This window comes from Leptinotarsa decemlineata, unplaced genomic scaffold (genome assembly GCF_025532065.1).
Source record: "Leptinotarsa decemlineata unplaced genomic scaffold, Ldec_3_MD MMD2_P_RNA_scaffold_4, whole genome shotgun sequence".
Lineage (NCBI taxonomy): Eukaryota > Metazoa > Arthropoda > Insecta > Coleoptera > Chrysomelidae > Leptinotarsa > Leptinotarsa decemlineata.
The window spans coordinates 4,606,945-4,629,772 of NW_027412531.1; the positions used below are offsets into that span (position 1 = coordinate 4,606,945).

General features: G+C 34.7%; 2 protein-coding genes across 6 annotated transcripts in view; one reads left to right on the forward strand and one right to left on the reverse strand.

Annotated features, from left to right (window-relative positions):
• The window catches only part of LOC141487602 (uncharacterized), a 111,274-nt gene extending 109,726 nt beyond the window's left edge, over positions 1-1,548 (reverse strand). For 3 of the 5 annotated variants that reach the window (XM_074186757.1, XM_074186753.1, XM_074186754.1), the window contains exon 1: positions 1,344-1,548. In XM_074186757.1, the coding sequence (XP_074042858.1) occupies positions 1,344-1,361 (18 nt within the window). In that variant the 5' untranslated portion in view covers positions 1,362-1,548. Of the gene's footprint in view, positions 1-423; positions 438-1,343 lie in introns of all 5 variants that reach the window. The other 2 variants (XM_074186755.1, XM_074186756.1) reach the window with 1 other exon arrangement.
• A 350-nt stretch (positions 1,549-1,898) lies between these two features.
• On the forward strand, positions 1,899-21,501 carry croc (forkhead box protein crocodile). Its single transcript, XM_023171977.2, has 2 exons — positions 1,899-3,057; positions 15,416-21,501. The coding sequence occupies exons 1-2, from the start codon at positions 2,208-2,210 to the stop codon at positions 15,679-15,681; spliced, it is 1,116 nt and encodes a 371-aa protein (XP_023027745.1). The 5' UTR covers positions 1,899-2,207; the 3' UTR covers positions 15,682-21,501.
• Positions 21,502-22,828: the final 1,327 nt, after the last annotated feature.

Sequence of the window (22,828 nt, forward strand, 5' to 3'; positions counted from 1 at the left end):
TTTAATTTACAAAAAGAAAATATATGCTCCTTAGATTTAAAATGTCTTTCTGTAAAACGAGGTAAATTTTTTAAATCGGAGTATCCTATTTTAGACCACGTTTGGTATTCGGTTTGTACAGAAAATAAAACACAGGGCCAACAAAAAAGTTTTCCTCGTTCAATGGAGCCGGTTAACCAATCGCATTTATCGTACCAACTAATATTAAATCCTCGATTTTGTCGATTATCTGACGCTTTAATTGAAATCAAATTTGGTTGAGGCCTTCCCAGAGTTTTATTAATGTAAAATTTATTATCATAAGATAAAGACTTGAAATTATTTGTCAGCAACCAATCGACTATATCGTCAGATATAGTCTCGAGAAGATCGAGAGTTCCAATTTCATCCAACTTATCCATAATAAATGGAAAAAAAACTTACCGAGAAGTGAAAACCTGAAATCACATTGAAATTGAATGAAAACACTTTAAAAACACATTAAAAATATTACCAAAGAGCACTGCTATAATACAATACTGCCTGTTTTTTATACAAATAACAAATATTATCAAGAAACACTAAAACGATTTACCGAAATATTTTTCAGTCCCGGTCCGTCACGGAATCCCGTCCTCTGACGCTATAATTTCTGCAACTGAAATTACAAATCGGGACGTATGTCGCTGGTTGGATCGGTCTCGTGGAGCCTGTTTTTTTTTAAAGCGGTCGGAGGCTTGGCTCCCTTGCAAAGTATGGCATTTATTATTTCGGGTTGATGGTTTATTCGTTATTCGTTCATGGGCGGTGCGTTTGAGTTTTGTTGATGCAGGATACACTGTGGTACGTACTACGTAGTGAGTGATAGTGTTTTTTTGGGCATATTATGTATTTATATTAAAAACTAATGGTGAAGCAATGATACCCAAGCATTTTTAGAAAAAAATAATCATGATCATTTGTCAATATCTTTTTATTTATTGCGATGAATAGCCTCAAATTTTAGAGGGAGGATAAGCCTCCCTTGCCTCCTCTGACGAGCCGCCGCTGGTTGTTTCGAAAGTTTGTCTGTTGCAATGTTTTTTTTCATATGTATCAAATATGTCTGAGGGTTTTTAAAATAGTAATATTATCAACACGAAGAAATTACTTTTCGCACCTTGAAGAAGAATTTGAATCAATTCGAAACGTCGGCAAGGAAATCATTGTTTTTCTGCAAGAAAAAATTAATCTTGTTACCCAACCTACCCTTCTTTAGAAAAATCATTGGATCACTGAACTAGTTAACGGTTCTTATTTATGCTTAGTAATATTGTACCTATCTTGAAAAAATGCCAGTTATTTTTGAGACACTTAAAACTCACCTTTTCTGATTGGGACATAGTTTGACAGATTCCGTTCCTTATTTCCTAGTTTTCACATTATTTTAGTTACACTAAACTCTCACGCAGGAAGGTTTCAGTGAAACTAACCTAACTAACAATAACTTATTCCGATCATCCGGATAACTGTAAACTGAGGTAATTTCTACCTGAACCGCGAACTACTATTAAAGTTTGCTAGTATTAATCTGAATACCTACCGTCGATTGTTTTCTCTGGCGCGCGTCCGTTCTCCTCGGAGCTTGCCAAGGTACACAAACTTTTGTCGGTATTTGTGTTCGCAAAAATAAACTAAAGGCCATCCTTGATAATTTCGAAGGGGTTTGTTTATATTATATTTTGAGTCGCAAGGCAATCTTTTTGCCTTTCGCGTTTTCACGCGAAAAAATTAGGTGATAGGCGTGCGCATTTCCTGTCAGCAGCTCTGACAAAGCTTTGCCGTAATGGTGCCTGATTGATTTGGGGCGGGGTCAGCTTCCGTGCGGTCCTCCATTGGCTGCAGTGGCGGAGGAGTGTCGACGGTTCCCAGAGCGCGCAGTCCGTCCCTAATTGAAGCGGCTCCCTGCCCTAGCCGGTCTGTTTTCACTAGTAACATTGTGTCCCGGCAAGAAGCAACATACTCTGTTTTTACTTAATCTCTGTGTAAACTGCCCTATGTTGTGTATCATAATATTAAGTGAGCGCAAACTTGTTTTCGGAAGATTGATTGGAATGAAAACACGAAACGTACCATACTGCTAAAATAACAGTGGTGTTTTCGTTTTAGAAAACTCCGACGCTTTTCGATTACCAGTTCGAACTTTTGATTTTTGTTTGTTATCTTTCTCCGTTTTGTTTGTATAACGAATGGTGCCGGGCACTTACAACATGCACACTATTTTCACGGATCCTCAAACGCCTTACAACCGGTATGGAGCCGGGTATTCCTCAGCAGCAGCGGCTGCTGCGGTTACAGCAACGAACCCTTACGCGTACGAACAGTATTCCCGATATGGGTATGCAGCAGCCGCTTGGCATCACCAACAGCACCCACTCAGCACCACCAAAGATATGGTCAAGCCTCCTTACTCGTATATAGCTCTGATTGCCATGGCAATTCAGAACGCGCAAGATAAAAAAATCACCCTCAACGGCATTTACCAGTTCATCATGGAGAGGTTTCCTTACTACCGGGAAAACAAACAAGGGTGGCAAAACTCGATCAGACACAACCTCAGCCTTAACGAGTGTTTTGTGAAAGTTCCTCGCGACGACAAGAAGCCCGGAAAAGGAAGCTACTGGACATTGGATCCTGACTCGTACAACATGTTCGACAACGGTTCATATTTGAGGCGAAGGAGGCGCTTTAAAAAAAAGGACGCTCTTAGAGAGAAAGAAGAACAGATCAAAAGACAGCAGCATCAGTCCGACTCCCCGACTTCCATGGCCAAACGAGATGAGAAGCCCTTGGAAGACGTCAAAAGTAAATTAGAATGCAAACCGAAACGGGAGCCGAACACGGAAATGAGTCATTGTATGAGCTCCAAATATGGGGATCCAAAATCCGTTATCGTACATCAAGAACATATGATGAGTGACGTGACTGCGTCTCTGCAAGCGATGGATACCGCCGCTGCTTTTAGTGTTGACAGTTTGATGACGAGCAGGGATCAAGCCATCAGTTATTCGAATTCGGCGAGATTGCACTCTTCTGGTGGTAAGTTTTTCAGTACCCATCTACTCTGTATTGAACTGGCATTTATCGTAATATTTTCAACTGCTTTGAAATTCGAAGGGTTGCTTGATATGACCATCTAAAATACTAAGGTAGCCATTACCTATATGTAATAACTATGATCAAATTTTGCCTTGATGCTGATTATATCAGACAACTCTATAAATGAATGAATCTACTGCTTTGAGAAAATAGTATATTGTACAACAAGTGAGAAAAACGACATATTTCTCACGAGCGCAGAAATTTGTTGCCGCAAATCAAGCGAGTAAGAAATATATCATTTTCTCAAGCATTATACACTGTAATTTTTCTACGGTTGCGTTGTTTTCAAGTATTGAAAATTAAAATACATATATAATAGTACTTGTATGTCATTGACTCATTTTTATATTTTATTCAAAATAGTAATTAACTGTTATATTTGAACAATTTTATAAAGTAATTCCTGGTAGGTCATTTTGTTTCAACGTGATTTCGGTAATTGAAATATTAGCTGCGGTCGAAGTTGAAGTTGATGTGGACACGTACTGAGCTTCCACAGCATTGCTGTGTTCAATTTCTAATGGCGCTGGAGGCTGAATGGATTCTACTATACTTTTTGAAATTTTCATTTTGTTAGCTATGGAGTTGTCGATGCAAGATTCAGCGATATTACTGGATTTCCAACCCCCATGGTGTTTTAAAGTTAAAAGATCTGCCCCTGCATTAACTAAAATAATCGCAGATGACCTTCGGAAACAGTGGCCAGTATATAATTCAGGGTGCGGTAATTGCAAAAATTTCGCTATTTCTTTCGCCACGGTGCCAAATTTATTTATCCCCACAGGCTGTTTCGTACATTTGCTATTTTTGTAATTAAAAAAAAACGTGTTTCATTTGTGCATGGTCGAAGCTTCACTTATTTTTTGTAAATTTGGTAGAATTCTCATGTGACTGACATTTCTAGGAACCTGGGATTTAGTATCGGGTAATTTTATTAAAAGGGTCGAATTAAGATCTTCCATGTTCATCACAACAGAATGACCCTGTAAGGCCAATAGCCAAAGCAGCCTGAAATCAAAATCAAACAGTCATTTTTCGATAACAATTTAAAAATTTTCAATTCATACCTTTATCAGTAAATACTTTTCATCAGGTGCATCTTTTAAAAATTGTTAAATTTCTTCAGAAGTTAACGTTTTTGACTGTTTTCCTAGAATATAATCTCAACATCTTCAATTACTACAGAATGGCGGAACTTTCAATAATTGCCTGAATACATTGACATTTTACTACATAATATGAGGTAATAAGCTTGAGGTCAGTTCAGAAGATGTACGAAATGGTTGCCTTGAATTTCTTGACATATGAACAGCATATCCGATATTTCACGCCGAACATTTTCGAACATAGTAACGTTGACGTATTCTAAAAACACTTCATTGTGTGATTTTCACAAGACAGTTTCACAAAAACGTTACAGTAACGTTAATACCTCAAATGTGGTGAGTTGGCTGGCCATTCTGTAGGACCTTGACGGCCAATCCAACGACTGGAAGAAGTAGTATCCAAATAGTTTCTTACTTCTCTGGAGTAATATGGTGGTGCTTCATCTTGTTGGAATACAATATCCATATCGAATTCATTGGGATTCGCTTCGAAGATTTCAGTGATGAGAAGGTCAACAGTAGTTTCCAGCATATTCAAATACAGTTCTCCTGTTGAATTTTGATCAATAAATAGAGGTCCTGCAATATGGTTTACCAATATTCCTGTCCAAAAGTTAATTTTTTCTGGATATTGGGTATGTGTTTCCCGGAAAACGATAGGGTTGGTGGCACTTCAATAACGGCAATTTTGTCTGTGGCCATTTCCGTTTGAAAAAATGTACATTCATCACTAAAACAAATATTGTGGACATAGGTAGGATGCCTTGCAATGGTTTCCGTCATGATTTCGCAGAATTCTGTTTTTCGGTCAGGGTCACCTTCTGTTAATTGGTGAACCATTTTAATTTTGTATGTATGATACCTATTCCTCTTCAAAAGTCTCGACACAGTAGAAGGAGACACCTTACAAACATGCGCGACGGAATAAGTAGACTGTTCAGAATTTACTACAATCTCACCAATTATTTGCACTTGCTGTTCTTCCGGAATGGACGGATGATCTGGAGGCTTTTTGTTATGTACACTACCGGTGGTTGTGAATTTGGATACAAGTTCCTTCAAATATTTTCTTCAGATTTGGACGATTCGGAAAATGTTCATTGAAAATTCTTTCGGTCTCGTGAAATTTATGCGTCGCACCGAAAATAAAAATCGCTTGAATTTTTTCTTTCAATGATGGACGAGAATTGACCTTTTTAGTGATTGTTGACGTGGTACCTTTCTACTAGTAAAATCAAAAACTAAATGAGTATATTCTAACTGAAAAATGATGTTCATCATCGCATTGACATGTTTTGACGTTTTTATGAACAAAAAATAACTCAACAAACCGTATCGGGTTGTTGGAATTGCCAAATGGCAGCCAAAAAAGAATATTTCTAGAAATATCGATATTATTGTGTTTGTCTTCAGGAAATTATTAAATGTTGTGCCATTTTGTAGTAGAGTTGTGAAGTATTCGTCAGGAGCTTCGAAATAATGTGTAACAAGACCCCTCTTTCCATTTATTTTTTTTTTCCGAGATGGCGCACAGTCGCCATCTTGAAAGTTTCTTCTATCAATTTCACTTCAAAATAAAGTAATCATGCATTAATTTCATTATCCCCAATTTCAATTTTTTGAGTTGACCCGTTCAAAAAATAAAAGGGGAGGGGACATTAAAGAAATGCACTGTACCTATAGGTAAAGTGTTACATGACTATATTCCAAGAAATTGGTCAATTGTAACTAAAATAGTGCCAAAAAATATTTGTTTTCAATCTAAAACTCTTTCAGCATAAACTTTACTGAAAATGTTCTGGTGATATACATTCATATTAAATTAACAGACGACAAACGACAAATTCCAAAGAGAATATGAGTCAGACATATTTCAGTGATTTAACATGATTATTTTTGAACACATCTGTATCTGTATCTGTAGAGTAGGGAGGGTGAGTGTAAGCCCACGCACTTAGGCCACATGTGACCCATTGTACATCCTCCCGAGGAGTTGTCCTCCTAGGTCGTCGTCCATCCTGTCCTTTCCAGGAAGGTGGATAGGTCGCTGGGAGACATCTCCTTTATATCGGCAGGTGTAGGCCAAGACTCGCCAAACACACACTCTCTTATTGACGATAACTCCGGGCACTCGCACAGGACATATGCCTGACAGTCTCGTCTTCCTGTTCACAAATCCTGCATAGAGGTGTGTCCACTAGCCCCATATTATGTAGGTGTTTCCTTAGCTGACAGTGGCCAGTCAGAAATCCTACTGTAAGGCGTAGATTTTTCCTGGTCATCGCCAGATATTTCTTCGGCGCCAGCTTCCCAGGGTCGTCCAAGATGATCCTGGCAAGATTACATCCTTTGATTTCATCACATCTCTTTAAAGATTGAGCATGGGTGTAACATTTGACTAGTTCCGCAATTGTCGAAGTCATCAGGCCGTGGGTGCCACTTGGTCCTAAAATTCTTAGTCCAGCCGCTTCCTTGGCTAAAGAGTCGGCAATGCGATTACCTTTACTCCTGTCGTGCCCTTTAACCCACCTCAGTATAATGTTATTATCTACCGAAGCTTTGGCTAAATCTTGGTGGCACTTTAGTGCTAGCCCTGAAGTAACACGGTGTCTGCTATCAGTGCAGATTGTTATGTTTTTGCCAGAAATTCTTTTCTTGGTTATTTCTTTTGTGGCGATTGAGATACCAGCCAGTTCTGTTTGGACCACGCTGGTATTTCTTCCCATTCCCCACTTAATCCTTAGGCTTAGTGATCTCCACTCCACATCCTGAGCCTTCTTTGGTTTTTGAGCCATCTGTATAAATCCGTATTGCATTTGTAACATCTGACTCTGTGTTCTGCTCATTTTGTAGGGTTTATTAAACACAAACCTGGGTTCAATTGCATCACTTGTTGCCTGCAGCAGAGGTTGCGCAGTAAGCGCTTCCCGCTATAGGCCCAACCTCAATCGACCCATTCCTACTTCTAGGTTTACACCAGCCGTGTGTAATCGTACCATGGCCATTAACGCAACCTCCTTAACTTTTTTTGAACACATACAAAAACTATAAAAATTTTTGGACAGCTTCGGCGTAGGGACATAATTTATAAAAGAGCTCACATTGAGCTTATTGTATTGTGAATTACATAGAAGGTTTGCCTCACAATTCTCACCCCTCCAATTAACTGAACGTTTCTATATGGCGTTACTGTCAACAACCGACCCTCCAATATAAAAATGGCGATATTTCCTTCTTCCGCCAATAAAAATGCCGAATGCGCCAATGTAAAAATATATCTGCACATTTTTTGGGCTCCCACTACTGAGTATTCGTATATTTTTGTTGTTATTAATATTCCATTCGACTATTTTTCCATTTTTTCTGAATTATTGTTTCCAGTGAAATTTTTGTCATTTTCAATAGTTATCAAGTAATATTAGCACTTAGATGTAACAGCACTACCAACAAGATTTGTGACCTCGAGCGCCTCGAGCGCCGCGGAAAAATCGGGTTTTTTCAAATTTTGGCGATTAAAAACCTGAAGCAATAGTTTTTGATAAAACTTGCTGTATAAGTTTTTAAAGTAGACAAAATTTGCTACAATATAATACTAGAACTGTCTATGTAGACCCGATAGTTTCCGAGATTGAGCGTTTCAAAGTTTATCATTTTTTTTCGAACTTCTGTCTATCTGATTAATTTAATTTCACCCTGATTATACCATCGAAGCTTTTTATGATGAGATATTAAAAAAAAAAAAATGAGAAGTGTGAACGATGACGTTTAAGACATTGAAATATACAACTCAAAGAGGAAGGAGGTTAAAGTAGGAGAATTGATACATTCTTATTTATGTCATGGAACACATGTTTTGAAAATAAAAGTCAGTTTTGAAATAAAACAATTACATCTTTGATTTTGTCTATTATTTATTAAGCTACGAATAATGAAGTAAAGAAGATAAGTACAACAAAAATTAATGAGTTTATTTGTAGGAAATTGAGTAATATTAAAAATAAATCACTTGTGACCGTATATCCTCTCGTATGATTTCAGCAGCAGCTTTCACCACGCATAGTCTTTCTGCTTGAGAATCTGAGCTTCTACTTTCATACCATGTACTGGTGAGAGTTATGTGACCTGCGTTTTCAAAACAAACAGTCGTGTGTTTGAAGGGTTTCTCAACGATCAAAATGTCCTCTCCATACTTTGCAAACTAGCGGGTTTTCACTGCTCGTAGTTGAGGTCGTTATCCTTCTATCTGGTCCATGAGAACTAACACTTCTCAGCGTTCTCTTCCAAAAATTATTAAATCTTTCCATGGCCTTATCAACTGTGGGATGCTGACGATTTTCCCTGGACTTTCCTGTTGGTGGTGCCTGGTAGAACTTTGTTTGGCAAAACTGATGATGTCTTGCATTAAGGGCTACCGAATCTGTGTTCTCAGATATACGCTCTTTTATTTTGAGAGCCCATTCATCACCACGTTTCTCAGTTGCTTTCAAGATTTTTGCACTGAGTGACAACTTTTCTGCAGTAATGACATTGTTCCGTATTTCTGGCTTCTTCTTGCTTTTCAGTTATTTCGTCTCCACATAGACAACAGTGTTCTCTGAAATTGAACTGCTCAGAGACTGATCTCGTCGCCTTTGATGGCGTAATATTTGATTTTCCACTGCTAAAAGCTGCTTTGATCATCTTCGAATTGTTGTATTTTATCTGACAAACACTGTGTACATATATCTCATTCACGCCCTTCAATAAACGCTGATTTTCTATGTTCTTAAGGGAAGTACGACTTAACACTTGACAATAGTCCTACTTGAAGTAGGTTTACAAAACCACGAAACATATATCGCGGCCTTGTAAACCTTTTATAGTGAAAATATCACTGTCAACTTCATTAGTAAGTGAGGAGAACAATAATCAATGATTCGATATTCAGCCTGCATCAGTAAAATAAACTGAATTGCTTGTATCGAAGAAACATCAAAAATGGCATTGACAAAATTATCAATTTTGATTACTTACTAATGTACTAACTAACTAATACACTAACTAATATATACCAATGGATCGCAAACAAGAGAGGGTACTGCCAAATTGTAATACGGGAATCTCATCACTGGTATTTGGCATCAAGAGCGAATATCTGACAAAAGCTATTTTATTGTTTGATATAGTGAAATGAATCAAAATCCTCATATTTCCAGATTGAGGAAGTTCGCTACGCAATTTATTAAAAAAAATGGAAAACTTCCTACACTTCCTCTGGCATAACCATATTTCATTATGGGAGATAAAATTAAGAAAGTCTTCCGTTTTTTATTATCATATCTCTTGAAATAATTTTTCTCTGGACACCAAGTCATATTGGTCCAGAGTAGATGGTAAAGCAGATGATATTGCGAATACAAGTATCAGGGGACCAAATCCAGAAGATGAATTTGTTGGATAGCCCAGCAACTTGGCGAAAACGTGTGAAACATCTGGAAGAATACCAACTCAAAACTAACAAAGATCTGTATCTCCGTAACCAAGTTAAATTGGCTCGTGTTAGAACTAAATTATCCTCATCAAATCAGCTTCGAAATGAAGTTCAACCTTTATATGAGATATGGCCTTACCTCTGGGCCTCTGCTTTTTAGTTTATATACCTCAAATATACTGACTAAGATCGATCTCTGTAAGTATCATACTTACGCGAATGATACCCAACTTTATGTATCGTTCAAACCAGAATTGCTGAATGAAGCTGTTGCTGACATCAATACTGAACTTCAAAACATTTCTGATTCTTCTGTGAAACACGAACTGCAACTCAATCCTAATAAAACGCAGGTTCTCATGTTTGGTCCCAAGTTATTATGCCAAAGGTATTTACCTCAAGTAAATATTCCTCTGAATGGTATAACTCTAAATATAGTACCGGAGGCAACAAATCTTGACTTGATGTTGAATAATAATTTCAGGTTCAAAAAGCAAGTTTCATTATATATCCAGAGAGCTTACGCGAACTTGAGATTAATTTACCCTCACCGCGCATACCTGAATACTCAGAGAAAAACCAATTTATGCCAGACTCTCATCCTTTCACAGTTTACCTACTGTTCACCTGTATATTTTCCCTGTTTGGATAGTCTAGATTTATGCAGGATACAAAAAGTCCAAAATTCCTGTTTACATTTTTGGCATCCGTTGTTAGTTCCAGCATATTTCTCATAAGCTTTCTCAGTCGCAATGGCTGTCAATGAAGAATCGTTTCTTATTGCAATCTCTAACTGTATTTCACAATATAATCATCAACAAATCACCGCAGTATCTTTATAATAAAGTTCGATTTCGTAAAAATAAACATGAAGTGAATATCCGACACAAAAATACAATAAATGGCCACACCATAGCACAGCACTGTTTGAGAGATCATTCAGTTTTTCTATCTACACTCATTACAATAGTCTTTCCACACATCTAAAAAAATTGAAACTGCCACTTTTCAAGCTTCAGGCTCGTAACTGGCTATATGAAAGATGTGCAACTAAAGTCTCGCATAAAATGCCAAAATTCAAGTTATTCAGTAAGAATTATGAATTACCCCTCTCTTATTCCTTTTTTTCCCCTCTCTTACTACATACCCAACTAGCAATTTCGTATTTTATAATAGTTGCGGAAACGTTTCGGAGAAACAAATTATAAAACTGCATCACTCCCAGAAATGTTTTCAATGTGTTTATAAAACTGCTATAAATAGGAAATTGGCACCGTTTTATAAATCATTATAGTTATTATCAATATTTTGTAAGGCCTTTAACAAACACTACAAAACAGTTTTATAAACATTTTGGCAGTAACTATAAAATTTGTCTAACACTCTTAAAAAGTAGTTTTGTAAAGACTTTCCTTACTGCACTTTTGCAACATATTTAAGCGATACTTATAAAATAATCAGAAGACAGTTTTATAAGAGTTTTTTAGTAGTTCCAAGTAGGCTTTATGAAATATAATACAGACAAAAACGATAACAATAAAATAAAAAAGCGTTGAAAATGTTTTCTTGAAGACGCAAGAAGTAATTTTGTATTGGACACTAGGAAAATATAATAGATATGTCACCAACTGAAAAATAACAAATAGAAAGGTTGAAGCCATTTTAAAATTTCACTTCTGCACTCATAAAACTGTTAAAGACATTGTTTATGTTTCGAAGATTGATATTTTTACTGCAAATGAAATTTTATTGACAAATATATAGCCTATTATTAGCAAAATTTAAGCGCGCCACTCATTCATGAATGTTTTCGGTAAAATTGTTAATTATATAAAAATTAACTCTGTCGGCGTATTGATTTTCTAGTCGCAAATTCAACTCACTTTATTCTAAATAATATAATGTTATGATATTTATGTACTTTTCAGCTGTAAATATCCCTATAAATGAGGTATTTCATATTTTCAACTCATCTAATTTCAGTATCCCGGATCGCTATCATTTAAAATGGCGTCGTTCTATAAAATAGATTGGTAGCAGTAGCAAGCATTTCAACGTATTTTAGCTACTATGTTACCCCTATAAAACTGTTAAGAAACACTTAGTTCTGGGAGTGATGGTATTGCGGCAGAGTCGGACTACTTTTAAAGCTGTAGGTTTCTACAAAAGTGCTTGAATGCTTGAAAGTGATTTCTCACATATAGTTTGGATAAATATTATCTGTCGGAATGTTTTGGCTAAAAAGTTTCTTTCATCGATTATAAAGGGTAAACGACGGGTTTTAACCATTATAATAACCTTTTTCTGTTTTTCGCAAAAAAAAATTGAAGCACTAGTTTAGGTGGGATAGTTTAAAGTCTTTTTTTAGTATTTCCAATATACAGGGCGACTCAAAGCTTCCAAAAAGTTTTTCATGGAACACCAAGTCATTTCTTCGTCTATTTGAAACACCTCGAACTGAATCTAAAACTATTATATACCCCCCAATAAATGTTTAAAATGGCCGCCATTGAGTAATTATTTATTTTTATTTATATATTCAGGATACAAACACAAAAATCCACTACAGTATCTACACAATGGAATTATAAACAATGGAAAATATAACTTATAATACACATATATATGCATATCATAGTGTCTAAAATTAAGGATGAATTAGAATTGAATACAGTAACAATGAAAAATGATTATTAGTTATTGACAGAATGTATCAATAGGTACTACAATTTTTGTACATCATATGTTCGATGAATACTTTTAAGTTTTATATATTGTAAAGGAGTTGAATGGAAGAGCAGGATTCGGCGTGTTGCACACGCTTGTCTCCTGAATTCCGCTCCGGGATTTTACCAAACCCATTATATTTTCCTTTGTGTACTTTCTTTTTTGCCTTGATAAATAAAAGACATTATTATTATTATTATGATTATTACGATGTTATGAATTCCGACTCAGTGAACAGTTTCAAATACAAAATAGATATTTGCTTAATCGGCTCTATGCATATATTAATTATTTTTCTTTTCTTTTTGCATGCATTGTATTAACTTGTTGATATACTTCGTTTTTAGGCTCACATAGCAGTTTGTCCTCAGCCTTTATTTATATGTAATAATAATAATAAAATAATAATAATTATTATATATCATACACCGAACGGTCGGTGTGAAGTTAGTTGTAGCTGTTTTTATCTAGCAGCCAAATCATCACTGGCGTCGGGAATTCATAAAAAATCAATTCATTCATAAAATTTATCTATGAATTCATCATTTTGATATTGAAAAAATGCTAAATATATCTGGCTGCAGTAATGCGTTCAAATTCTTCCTGCTCAAGCAAAAAAAGTAGCGTGAAAGGTACAGTTCAAATTGAGGCTCAAGTATGGAAATTGCTATAAAAAATGGTTAATTCGACAAAAAATAGTATCTATTTCATATCAAGAATAGAATAGGAAAAACTAGTTCGACGTATCTACCATAGCTATTAAATATATTGAATTTTTCAAAAAAGGTATGCCTTCACAATTGTAGGTCAGTAATTATAAATTATAAACACACTGGCTGTGAAAAATTGATTTTTGTTTATGTCTATGTATATTTCTGTATATTCCCAATTTTGTATATTAATCTGTAAGTGAATTTACGGCTTTGTTTTCTGACTAATTTCTGGATTGTGTCTGCGTTGAAACCATCATTATGACCTCTCTGTAATCTCCTACTGTAATTATATCAATTTCCCTTGCTAGATTGTTAGCAGACAAGGGTAGTGAGAATGCTCTGTGCAACATTATATTCAGATGAAAAAGCAATTAATGATTAAGTAAAGAGAACTTTCCGATTTTAATAATGAAGTTTTGAGTAAAGGTGATTATACCTACAGAATGTTGAGTCCAACTATTCTCTAGGGTGAATAAGAAAGAAAGCACTTTCTCATCTAGATAAAATAAAGAACACTCAATTAAAATAATTGGAATGTAACTAGACTATCCTCAGTAGGTACCTATATAAAAGAGGTTTGCTTTCCTTTTAATGTAAATTTTTACTTCTGAACAATTATATACACTTTAAGCACCAAATTAAGGTGATATTCTTTCAATTATTCATTTTGATGCAACGGGCTTATATACTTATTTCCAAATCTAATAAAATATGCTTCCAAACAGCTGTGGTTAGAAGTCATAATATCAAAATAATCTATCTTAGTTTTCGAATGATTTCAGCAAATCATGATTGAAATTCGATATTTGAAATATTCCACAATTTCCGATATTTTCATGGAACATATAATAGGTACAGGCCTGCATTTTCTAAGATAGTTACTTATTTCTCGTGGACTAATTTGTGAAAAGGAAACTAATAAAATTTTACTCAACACCCTAGAAGAGATCTAAAGAAATGAATTTTAAACGTTCAAGCCAGTCTCGGATATACCTACACAGTAGGTTTAATGGACTGACGCCTATAAGAAAACAACTACACCCCTGGCTAATACTACGAAGGGTGTTGAATCATATCCGACAGGCGTCAGTGCAGAAATCTCCACAAAAAATTTCCTGCATATGCAATTGGCAATACAACTGAAAGAGTTGACCTCCAATTTTGGAACGGGCACACTTGCAGACCGGTTTCGGGCTCATTAGCCACTCATCAGTGCAAGATAGTGGCCATCATCGACCCAAAGTCAATGATACTCTATAATTGAAAATCGGAATTCTTTCAGAGTATTTCATTCTCCTTCCTAAGTTGGAGCGAACAACAAAATGTCACTCCATCTAGTGGACGAGGTACTAACCAACTGCATATCCGTCATTTGCCCGATTCCTCTGAGTAAGGAAGAAAATCTTTCTTATTAGTCAGTGGGCTATGCTTCAAGACTGGCAGTAAACAAATCTAAAGAAATAAACTTTGAAGGTTCAAGACAGTCTCGAATATACCTACACAGTAGGCTGAATGGACTGACGCCTATCAGAAAACAACTACTCCCCTGGCTAATACCATGAAGGGTGTTGGATATAATCCAGGGGAGTAGTTGTTTTCTGATAGGCGTCAGTCCATTCAACCTACTGTGTAGGTATATCGAGACGGGCTTGAACGTTTACAGTTCATTTCTTCAGTGTTGTTTACTGTCAGTCTTCAAGCATAGCCCACTGACTAATAAGAAACCCTAGAAGAGTCTGGAGTTTTTTTAATTAATCATAATATATTATCAGTAATCAGTTTATCTATACATGGGGGTAGATAATGTCCATCAGGAATATTACCTTGAAGTTCTAAATGTTGATTCGAAAGACGATTTGCTGAATGTTTCATAAAGCTTTATTCACTACTAGTTTTTACCCGCAGCTTTGCTCGCATTTATGCCATCAAAGAAGTATTAGTACAATAGAAATGAATCGTACAATAGAAATGAATCAATATGAGAACTATAGGACGTTATAGTAGCTAGATTTTAAGATTTTTTTGACAAACAATTTTCTTATCTTACATAAAAAATAATTCTTTATTTAATTAAAAGAAAGTATTACTTCTGATAACTTCAAGAATATGTGTGAAAAATTTAATGATGATCGGTTGAGTAGTTTTTGTGTGAAACCGTAACAAACAAACTTACATTCGCATTTATAATATTAGTAGGGAAGTAGGGATTTTAAAAACATTGGACTCGATTCAAAATGCTCAGCTCGATGATATTCATTGATATCTTTTCTTTATTGCAGGCATGTATTCTTATTGCCCCAGCGCGGCTCCTCAACACCAGTACAGCATAGCCGACGAGGCTGGACCACGTTACAGCCCTTGGTACAGCCCAGAAACCTCACCAGAATCGGCTACAGGCTACAGGGATCTTGTATTCGATAACGGTGCAGCTCCCAGTTGTCAACTGTCAGGATTCCGACACACAGGAGTGCCTCCGAGTCCTCCTAATTACAGATCGCCCGCCACTACGTATTATCAGTCGGATTGTGTGGGTCAGAAGTACTGAGGGTATATGATTTTAGATCCTGTAAATATTAAGACTGATATTTAAAAAAATATTTCAGTGAAAAACTTGTTTTGGAGGTGTTCACGTACATGTGCAATCGTTGAGATGAGGGTATGATATCATTATTAATGGATACATTTCTTGATATCAACAAAAGTGTTAGGTGTTCTTTTCTACAAGACAGAAGATGAAAAGTGAAAAACCAGTGAATGTATCGTCTAAAACTATGAGACTTGAAGTGATTGTTTGGTGTTCACTTTCTATATCGTTTTATTGCAAAGGAACTATCAATCTGAGTTTGTAAACTCAACTAGTTTCTCAAATATAGTGCACTTATATCTGATCTCAATCGTACGTATAAGCTAGCTCTTTGAAAGTCCTTACAGTGAAAAGTTGTATTCGCAAGATACAGGGTTACTCAAGAACATACGCGTGCCAGTAGAACATATATTTTCCCATTCGTTTCTTCATGATCTTCGAGTTATTGCATTTTCTTTAAAATTTGGTTAGTCTAGCTGAAAATTCAGCCGACTTCAATTCAGTTAACGGACCGCCGTTAAGACCTCGTTGTTGATTTTTTATGAGCATTCAGCTAACCAAATTCGCATCATCGAGAGATGACTATGATTCAATAGATTTATTTCACATCAGAGCTTCCAAATTCCACTTATCAAGATAACAAGACGTCATGTATATTGTTTTTTGCATAATTACTCATGTCCAAACCTATCAGAGGAAAGTTGATGGTATAACATTTAATTAACCTCAAAATTTTCTGTGGGAGAAAATCTCTTTAAATGTACGTAAAATTCGTGGAAATTGATAGAGATTTTATGCATTTCCTTTCGTCTATTCTTTTGTGTAGGAATTTAAACAATAAAATCGTCTCTGTTCATTAGTATTTTGTGGTATGACTGATGATAAGTCCCAGAATGGATCAAAGGTTTTGTTTCACAGAACTAGGTAGATTTCATTCATTGCAAAAAATCTTACTATAATTTCTCTCCCGAGAAATGTCACTCCAATCAGTCCTATATCAGACAAAATAATTTTGGGAAAGATGAAAAGATCTATGGTTTATATGAGATCTGAACACCGCTATGCTAAATGCATAGCTGGGAATATGATATATTTCATGGGGTTTTTGCATTTGATATTGATCAGATATTTGCTTGCTCTTCATTACAGAAATTGACATAACTGTGAATTACCGACCCAACTTTTTCAATTTAAATAAAGTGTGGGTTCATTTTCTACGTTTCGAAGGTACAATTGAATTAGGTTTCCACTATTTTCTTTCAAAAACTAATGTTACTACGATTATCAATTCCTTTCAAAAGAATACGAAGAGTGAAATAGTTCAAAAACTAACTGGCAAATATTTATAACGCGAACAAAATATCTGAATTTCAACATTCTCGCATGAAGCATCATACAGATTCGAATCTAAGATTTTTCGGAACAAACCACAAAAAATTGATTGAGAATATCACCCCCTTTTATATGACCCATAACTTTAGGGAACCCCTGTATATTGCATGTTCGGTTTATTTTTGAATTCATGATTATTTCATGATCATTTCACAAAAAAGGGTATTGAAGTGAATTGTTATGGTTACTTCAACCAATTTACACGAAACATAGAAACAAACCTTTCTTTTAAATCACTCCGTTTTTTGGTAAAAACCGTATGAAAATCCGTTCGGTAGTTTTTGAGTTCATCGCGTCGATACAAAGACACTGTCTTATCAAATTTCTTTCCTCTGAAGGTAGACTAATCAAAACATCGGAAAATGATGATTTTCCTTTTCCATCAATACGTTCATTTATTGACTTATGTATTACATTTCTCTCGTGTGTTCCATTTTGACAGTTCTTCAGAAAACGCAATACTTAACTTTTACTGATGAAATTTTTGTGGGTTTGCGCAGATGTTCATAGATGTCAATCAACATATTATTTTCCTTTCATCTCGTAAAGAAGTCCTATCTGATTTATATGCCGCCTGACGTAACTTCTGATGATTTCTCCTCACTGTAGATTGAGAAATTGGCTTTCCTGTTTCATTATCGCTATATTCCTGTTTCCCCGAGATTTGAATTCTTTGTATTTCAATCAAATGTGCCATTACCAGTTGATATAACTGAATGGATTGGCTTGAATGGAATATTTTTGGAAAACAATTAAATAATTCAATTTGATTGTACAACTTATAGTTTTTTTATTTGTATACAATTTTGGAGGAATGAACTTCCGAACATATTTATCAATATTTTTAGTACTACATCCTGTATATCATTAATTTCTGAATTCTTTAGAACAAAACCTACATTAATGTCAATGTATAAAATGTATGAAAGGTTTTTCATTAGAAAATACCCAACTAAAATACCTATCGACGTGTCAGAATGTTTTTTGGTCACGTACCCATTTATTTTTTTATCGAGTTTATTCCATTTGGCTGGTACACAACAGAAATATAACACAACCGTCCACTGAATTTAAAAGTGGTGACGTATATATTATCAGTATTTTTCCAATAATTCTCCTTTTGGACCACACTCTATGAAAGAAGTTTAACTATCGGTGAAATATCAGTACCATCAGAATTCCCAGCCCAATTCATGATTTATATTACATTCCTGAAGTTCATGCACCAGATTTGCATTAGCATTAGCAATAAAACTGGAAAGGTTTATCTTCTACATTATTTACTCTATGAACATCTGGCTTAGAGTTTAAACACAGGTGATAATTGATTAGGTTTTGGTAACGTGACTCAATTCTAATTTTGATCACAATCTCAAAATAATCCCCAGCAGAGTTCCTACTTGCCCGTTTGTAAAACTGCGTTTGTAATAATTTCTGCAGAGCGGAATTAACAGATCCATATTAACGTTTGATGCGTTAATCGAAAGAATGTTTGAATAAATGTATTCCAGAATCTTATTAAAAAATGAAAGAAGCAAAATATACATAATATTTTTATGCGAAAAGCCGAAAAAAAATATTTTATATTTTTTTACATTTGGAATATGTATACATCATTCCCAAATAGTTTCCCAGAAACTTTCACAAAAATAAGAATTGTTAATTATTTTTTGGAAAGATAATTGTTTTGAAGATAATAATGCAATCCACACCAAATCATTTCGTTCGTGAAAATTACATTCCTTTATTTTGAAACTCCTGAAAACTCTAGGCATCTAAAGTGTTTTGAAATCGTATATTTCCAATAGACTTTTTGAACATAATTACTTATCTGGTTATGAATGTTTTGACAAAATCAAGTTCAAGAACTGTCAAAGATATGAGTATCAGTTTTCTCTATCATTTTTGAATGTGAACAGGAAAGAATCAATCGAAATCTACAAAGATATGTTCTCCATTATTGCTAATAGGTGATAAATGACATACCGGGTGTCCCAAAAGTCATAGTAGGGGCTAATATATCCGAAGTTACTGAAAACATTAATACAAAATTTTGGCAATTACATATGTACGCATTATCCATTCACTTATTCTCCCCTGTAGAAGCGGCACAAGGGGCTGCACCCCAAAATATTCAGTGGAACCCTATATCGATATGTAACTCATTTTAAAGGCCTTATAGAAACCAACATGTATACATAAACTAGATGTCTCTACGGTCACCCGTTTAATAATAACTGCCAGTCATGAAACAGAGTATTATTTCATTTTATAAGATGTTCAAAATGGACACCACCAACGTCTCAACAATGGAAGAGTCTACCTTACTCGTTTGTTAGAATTTATGGTGGTATAGTAGCGCACACATTTGTGATTCGTTGTCGTCGTTCTTGCAAGTAAGATGGTTTTGTTGAAGATAATCGCTCCTTTACATAATCTCACAAGGAAAAATCAAGAGGAGCGTGGTCGGGGGACCTTGGTGGTCATTTAATCCAACGTCCATGAAATCCCTCATCTAGGTATCCTCTTACAGGAACATACAAGTGTGAAAGTACTGTATTCTACTAAAAAATTCGATGGTAGTCGAATTTCAATAGCAGCTACAATTCAAGTTTCATGGTACTTATAAAAATTGCAAGTTTAAGTATCTGGTGAGATTTTCGTTGATAAAAAAGTACCCAATACCATTTCGAAACATACGTTTACACATCGAGGATTGTTTACACTTCAGTGTTGTTAGTTGTGTCTGCTAACAAAACCGTTTACGAAAAAGCTTGCTTCATCTCTGAAACATATAGGGAAGTCAGTTATGTGGTTGTGTAGCAATTGAATGGTTTCACAAAACTGCCGTCTTCAATCTGGGTCATCTTCATTTAGTTCTTATATAACATGGATTCAAAGGGATGAACTGTATGCTGTTTTGAAATTTCAGCACTGTTGATTTGTCTGTACCTGAATCAGCAGCTATTGTGCACACTAATAGCTTGGGCTCCAAAACTTGAAGTTGATGCTCTTCGGTTTCAACGGCCGGGTGACAAGATCTTGAAGCATCTTTTAAGCTAAACGTTGTAGTGCATTTTTGCACAACACTTCTCACGTAACCAGGAGAAACTGGTCTATGTGGAAAAATATCATTAGCAAATCTTGTTGTCTCATGGTGATTTCGATTAGCTTGATCTACTTTGTTTTCATTCAGGCGAACCACATCAAAAGGAATCACATCACAATATCAACTAATGCCTTTTCAATGTCAATGCCAATAAAAAACTGAATCAACGGTACTGCTAGAAAACCAAATCGGGATGAAAAAACAATTTGGTAAAGAAATAAAATTACAAAATGTGACAATAAAAAATAATTATTTTGTGTTGGACTAATTGATATCATTTCTATTCGAAAATAGGTTATTGTACGGACCTATAATTTGTACAGAAACGTTTCTTTCTTCAAAGCTTTTGAAATGAGCTACATATCCATTAAAAAACTCATTAATACAGTTCATTGTATGATTTCCACTGTAAATTGAAATGCATACAATAAACTGTATTGATGAGTTCTAATATGAAATTTCATCATGTATTGGCTAGTTCTATTCAACTACATATCGCTATAGGGTTCCATTTATGATTTAAGCGTTCCGTTTTTTGAAATTAAGAATCGCCCCATAGCCCTTTGATCATGTTACAGCACTAATTTTCATTGGGATTCATTTAAATCAAACGCAACCAATATTTGAATCTTTATGTGTTTCATCTGCCTTACACTAATAGAGCTGGATACTGTAGATTGAGATTAGTAGAGAATTCAGTTCTTAAAGCTAGCAGATATGAATATTCTTGAAAACCACCTCAGTCATAAAAATGAGTTGTCATCCTCGGGTCTTTATTGGTGTTCCCTTTGAACGATAACTAAAAATACATACTGCATTTAGTTGCATCTGCCTGCCAACGACATGGTTGGACAACTTTTTTATTTTTATGTGATAATAGGTTCGATAGTGTGTATGTAGTTTTTAATGCAAATTCTAACGATGTATGAAGTTTTACTGCCCATGTTCCTATAATTATTTATTTATTGAGTTATTTCCAATAGGCATTCGGATTATTCCATTGTTGATCTTCACACGTTTGATTCGAATAGTTTGGAATTTCCGTCACTAATCCGAGTGTCTATTTTTCTTGAATGACGTGAATACTGTAACAGGTTATTCTACTACTTATATATAGAATAATTATAAGCATGTGCGATGTACATATTCTTCTGTAATAAATATGGATGTACAATTATTATTGGTAAATGTGTCATGAGCACGTTGTATGTATAATATTATTTATTTGGAATAATACAAAAATAAATACACCTCGTGAAACTCTCAACAAAATGGTTTTATTCAAATTACTTCCAATAAATATAAATTTGAGACGGGGGGTTATTAACTAAATTGAGGAGGTCATTTCTGAATGGGAAGAACGTAAGAAGCGTAGCAAAAATATTATAATAACAAATGTAAGTGAGTCTACAAAAACCGATAAGACACAGAGGATTTTAGATGAAATCGATAAAGTACAACGTTTACTTTCAGATATTCAACTGCTTGATCGTAACGTTAAGGTATTTAGACTAGGAAAATTTGATCCAAATAAAATAAGATTAGTGAAAGTGATATTTATCACAGAAAAGGATGCAAAGCAAGTTTTTTTCAATAAGAATAAATTGCCAGGTAATGTTAAGGTGTTTTTTGATCAAACAAAGATTCAAAGGGATTATTACAAGCATGTTAAAGATAAACTTAAAGAGATGGTAGAAAATGGTGATACTTCTAAAACTATAAAATATGTGAACTCTGTCCCTAAAATTGTTAATTTGAAAAACAAGTAGAGCCTAATATTCAGAATCGTTATGTTTTGATCAACATATTATATATTCAAATGTAAGTAGTTTTTTAGCTCACAAGGCTGATTTTGATTATTTGTTATAAGCCTTATGTTATTGTTCTTAGTGAAACATGTATCACTGAAGAGATAGATGATGCTGAACTTTATATTGAAAGGTATCATATGTTTAGATGTAATAGCACAAGTCGTTATACGGATGGAGTTTCAATTTTTGTAAGGGAAGATGTTGAATTTAAGTCAAGTAAAACTCATATAACTGACATGGTTTATTGGTGTCTGTTCATAAAAATCAAAATAGGTAATAATATATGGAACATTGGAGGTCTTTATAGGTCTCCAAGTTCCAGTAAGCCTGTTTTTATTGATGCTCTGGAGGATGTGATAGAAGAACATTTTTCTGATGGTAAAAGATGTTTATTGATTGGTGAATATTATGAGCAAAAAATAAAAACACTATTTAATATATATGGGTTAGATCAAGTTGTTCAGGATTATACAAGATGTTATGGTGATTCAAAAGCTTTAATTGATTATGTTGTTACAAATTATGATAATATTAGAGCAGTTGTGAATGAACCTAACATCTCCGAGCATGGCATTATATCCATTAATTTATCCACTGAACACTTTCGATTGCCTGAAAAATCAATTACTTTTAGAAAATTTACAGATCAAGAGTATCATAATATAAATATGCAATTAATCTCTTGTAGCATTGAAATTGTGACTGAAATAAAATATTTGGGTTTTTTAATTGATAAAAATTCAAAACTAAATAGTCATGCTGATTTTATTTGTAAAAAAATATCTAAAAAACTTTT

What these genes read in the sequence shown, in the direction of transcription:
- croc (XM_023171977.2), top strand. Translation starts at nt 2,208, where the DNA reads ATGGTGCCGGGCACTTACAACATGCACACTATTTTCACGGATCCTCAA. An exon ending in GAGATTGCACTCTTCTGGTG is followed by an intron (nt 3,058 to 15,415) that starts GTAAGTTTTTCA and finishes TCTTTATTGCAG; the next exon opens with GCATGTATTCTTATTGCCCC.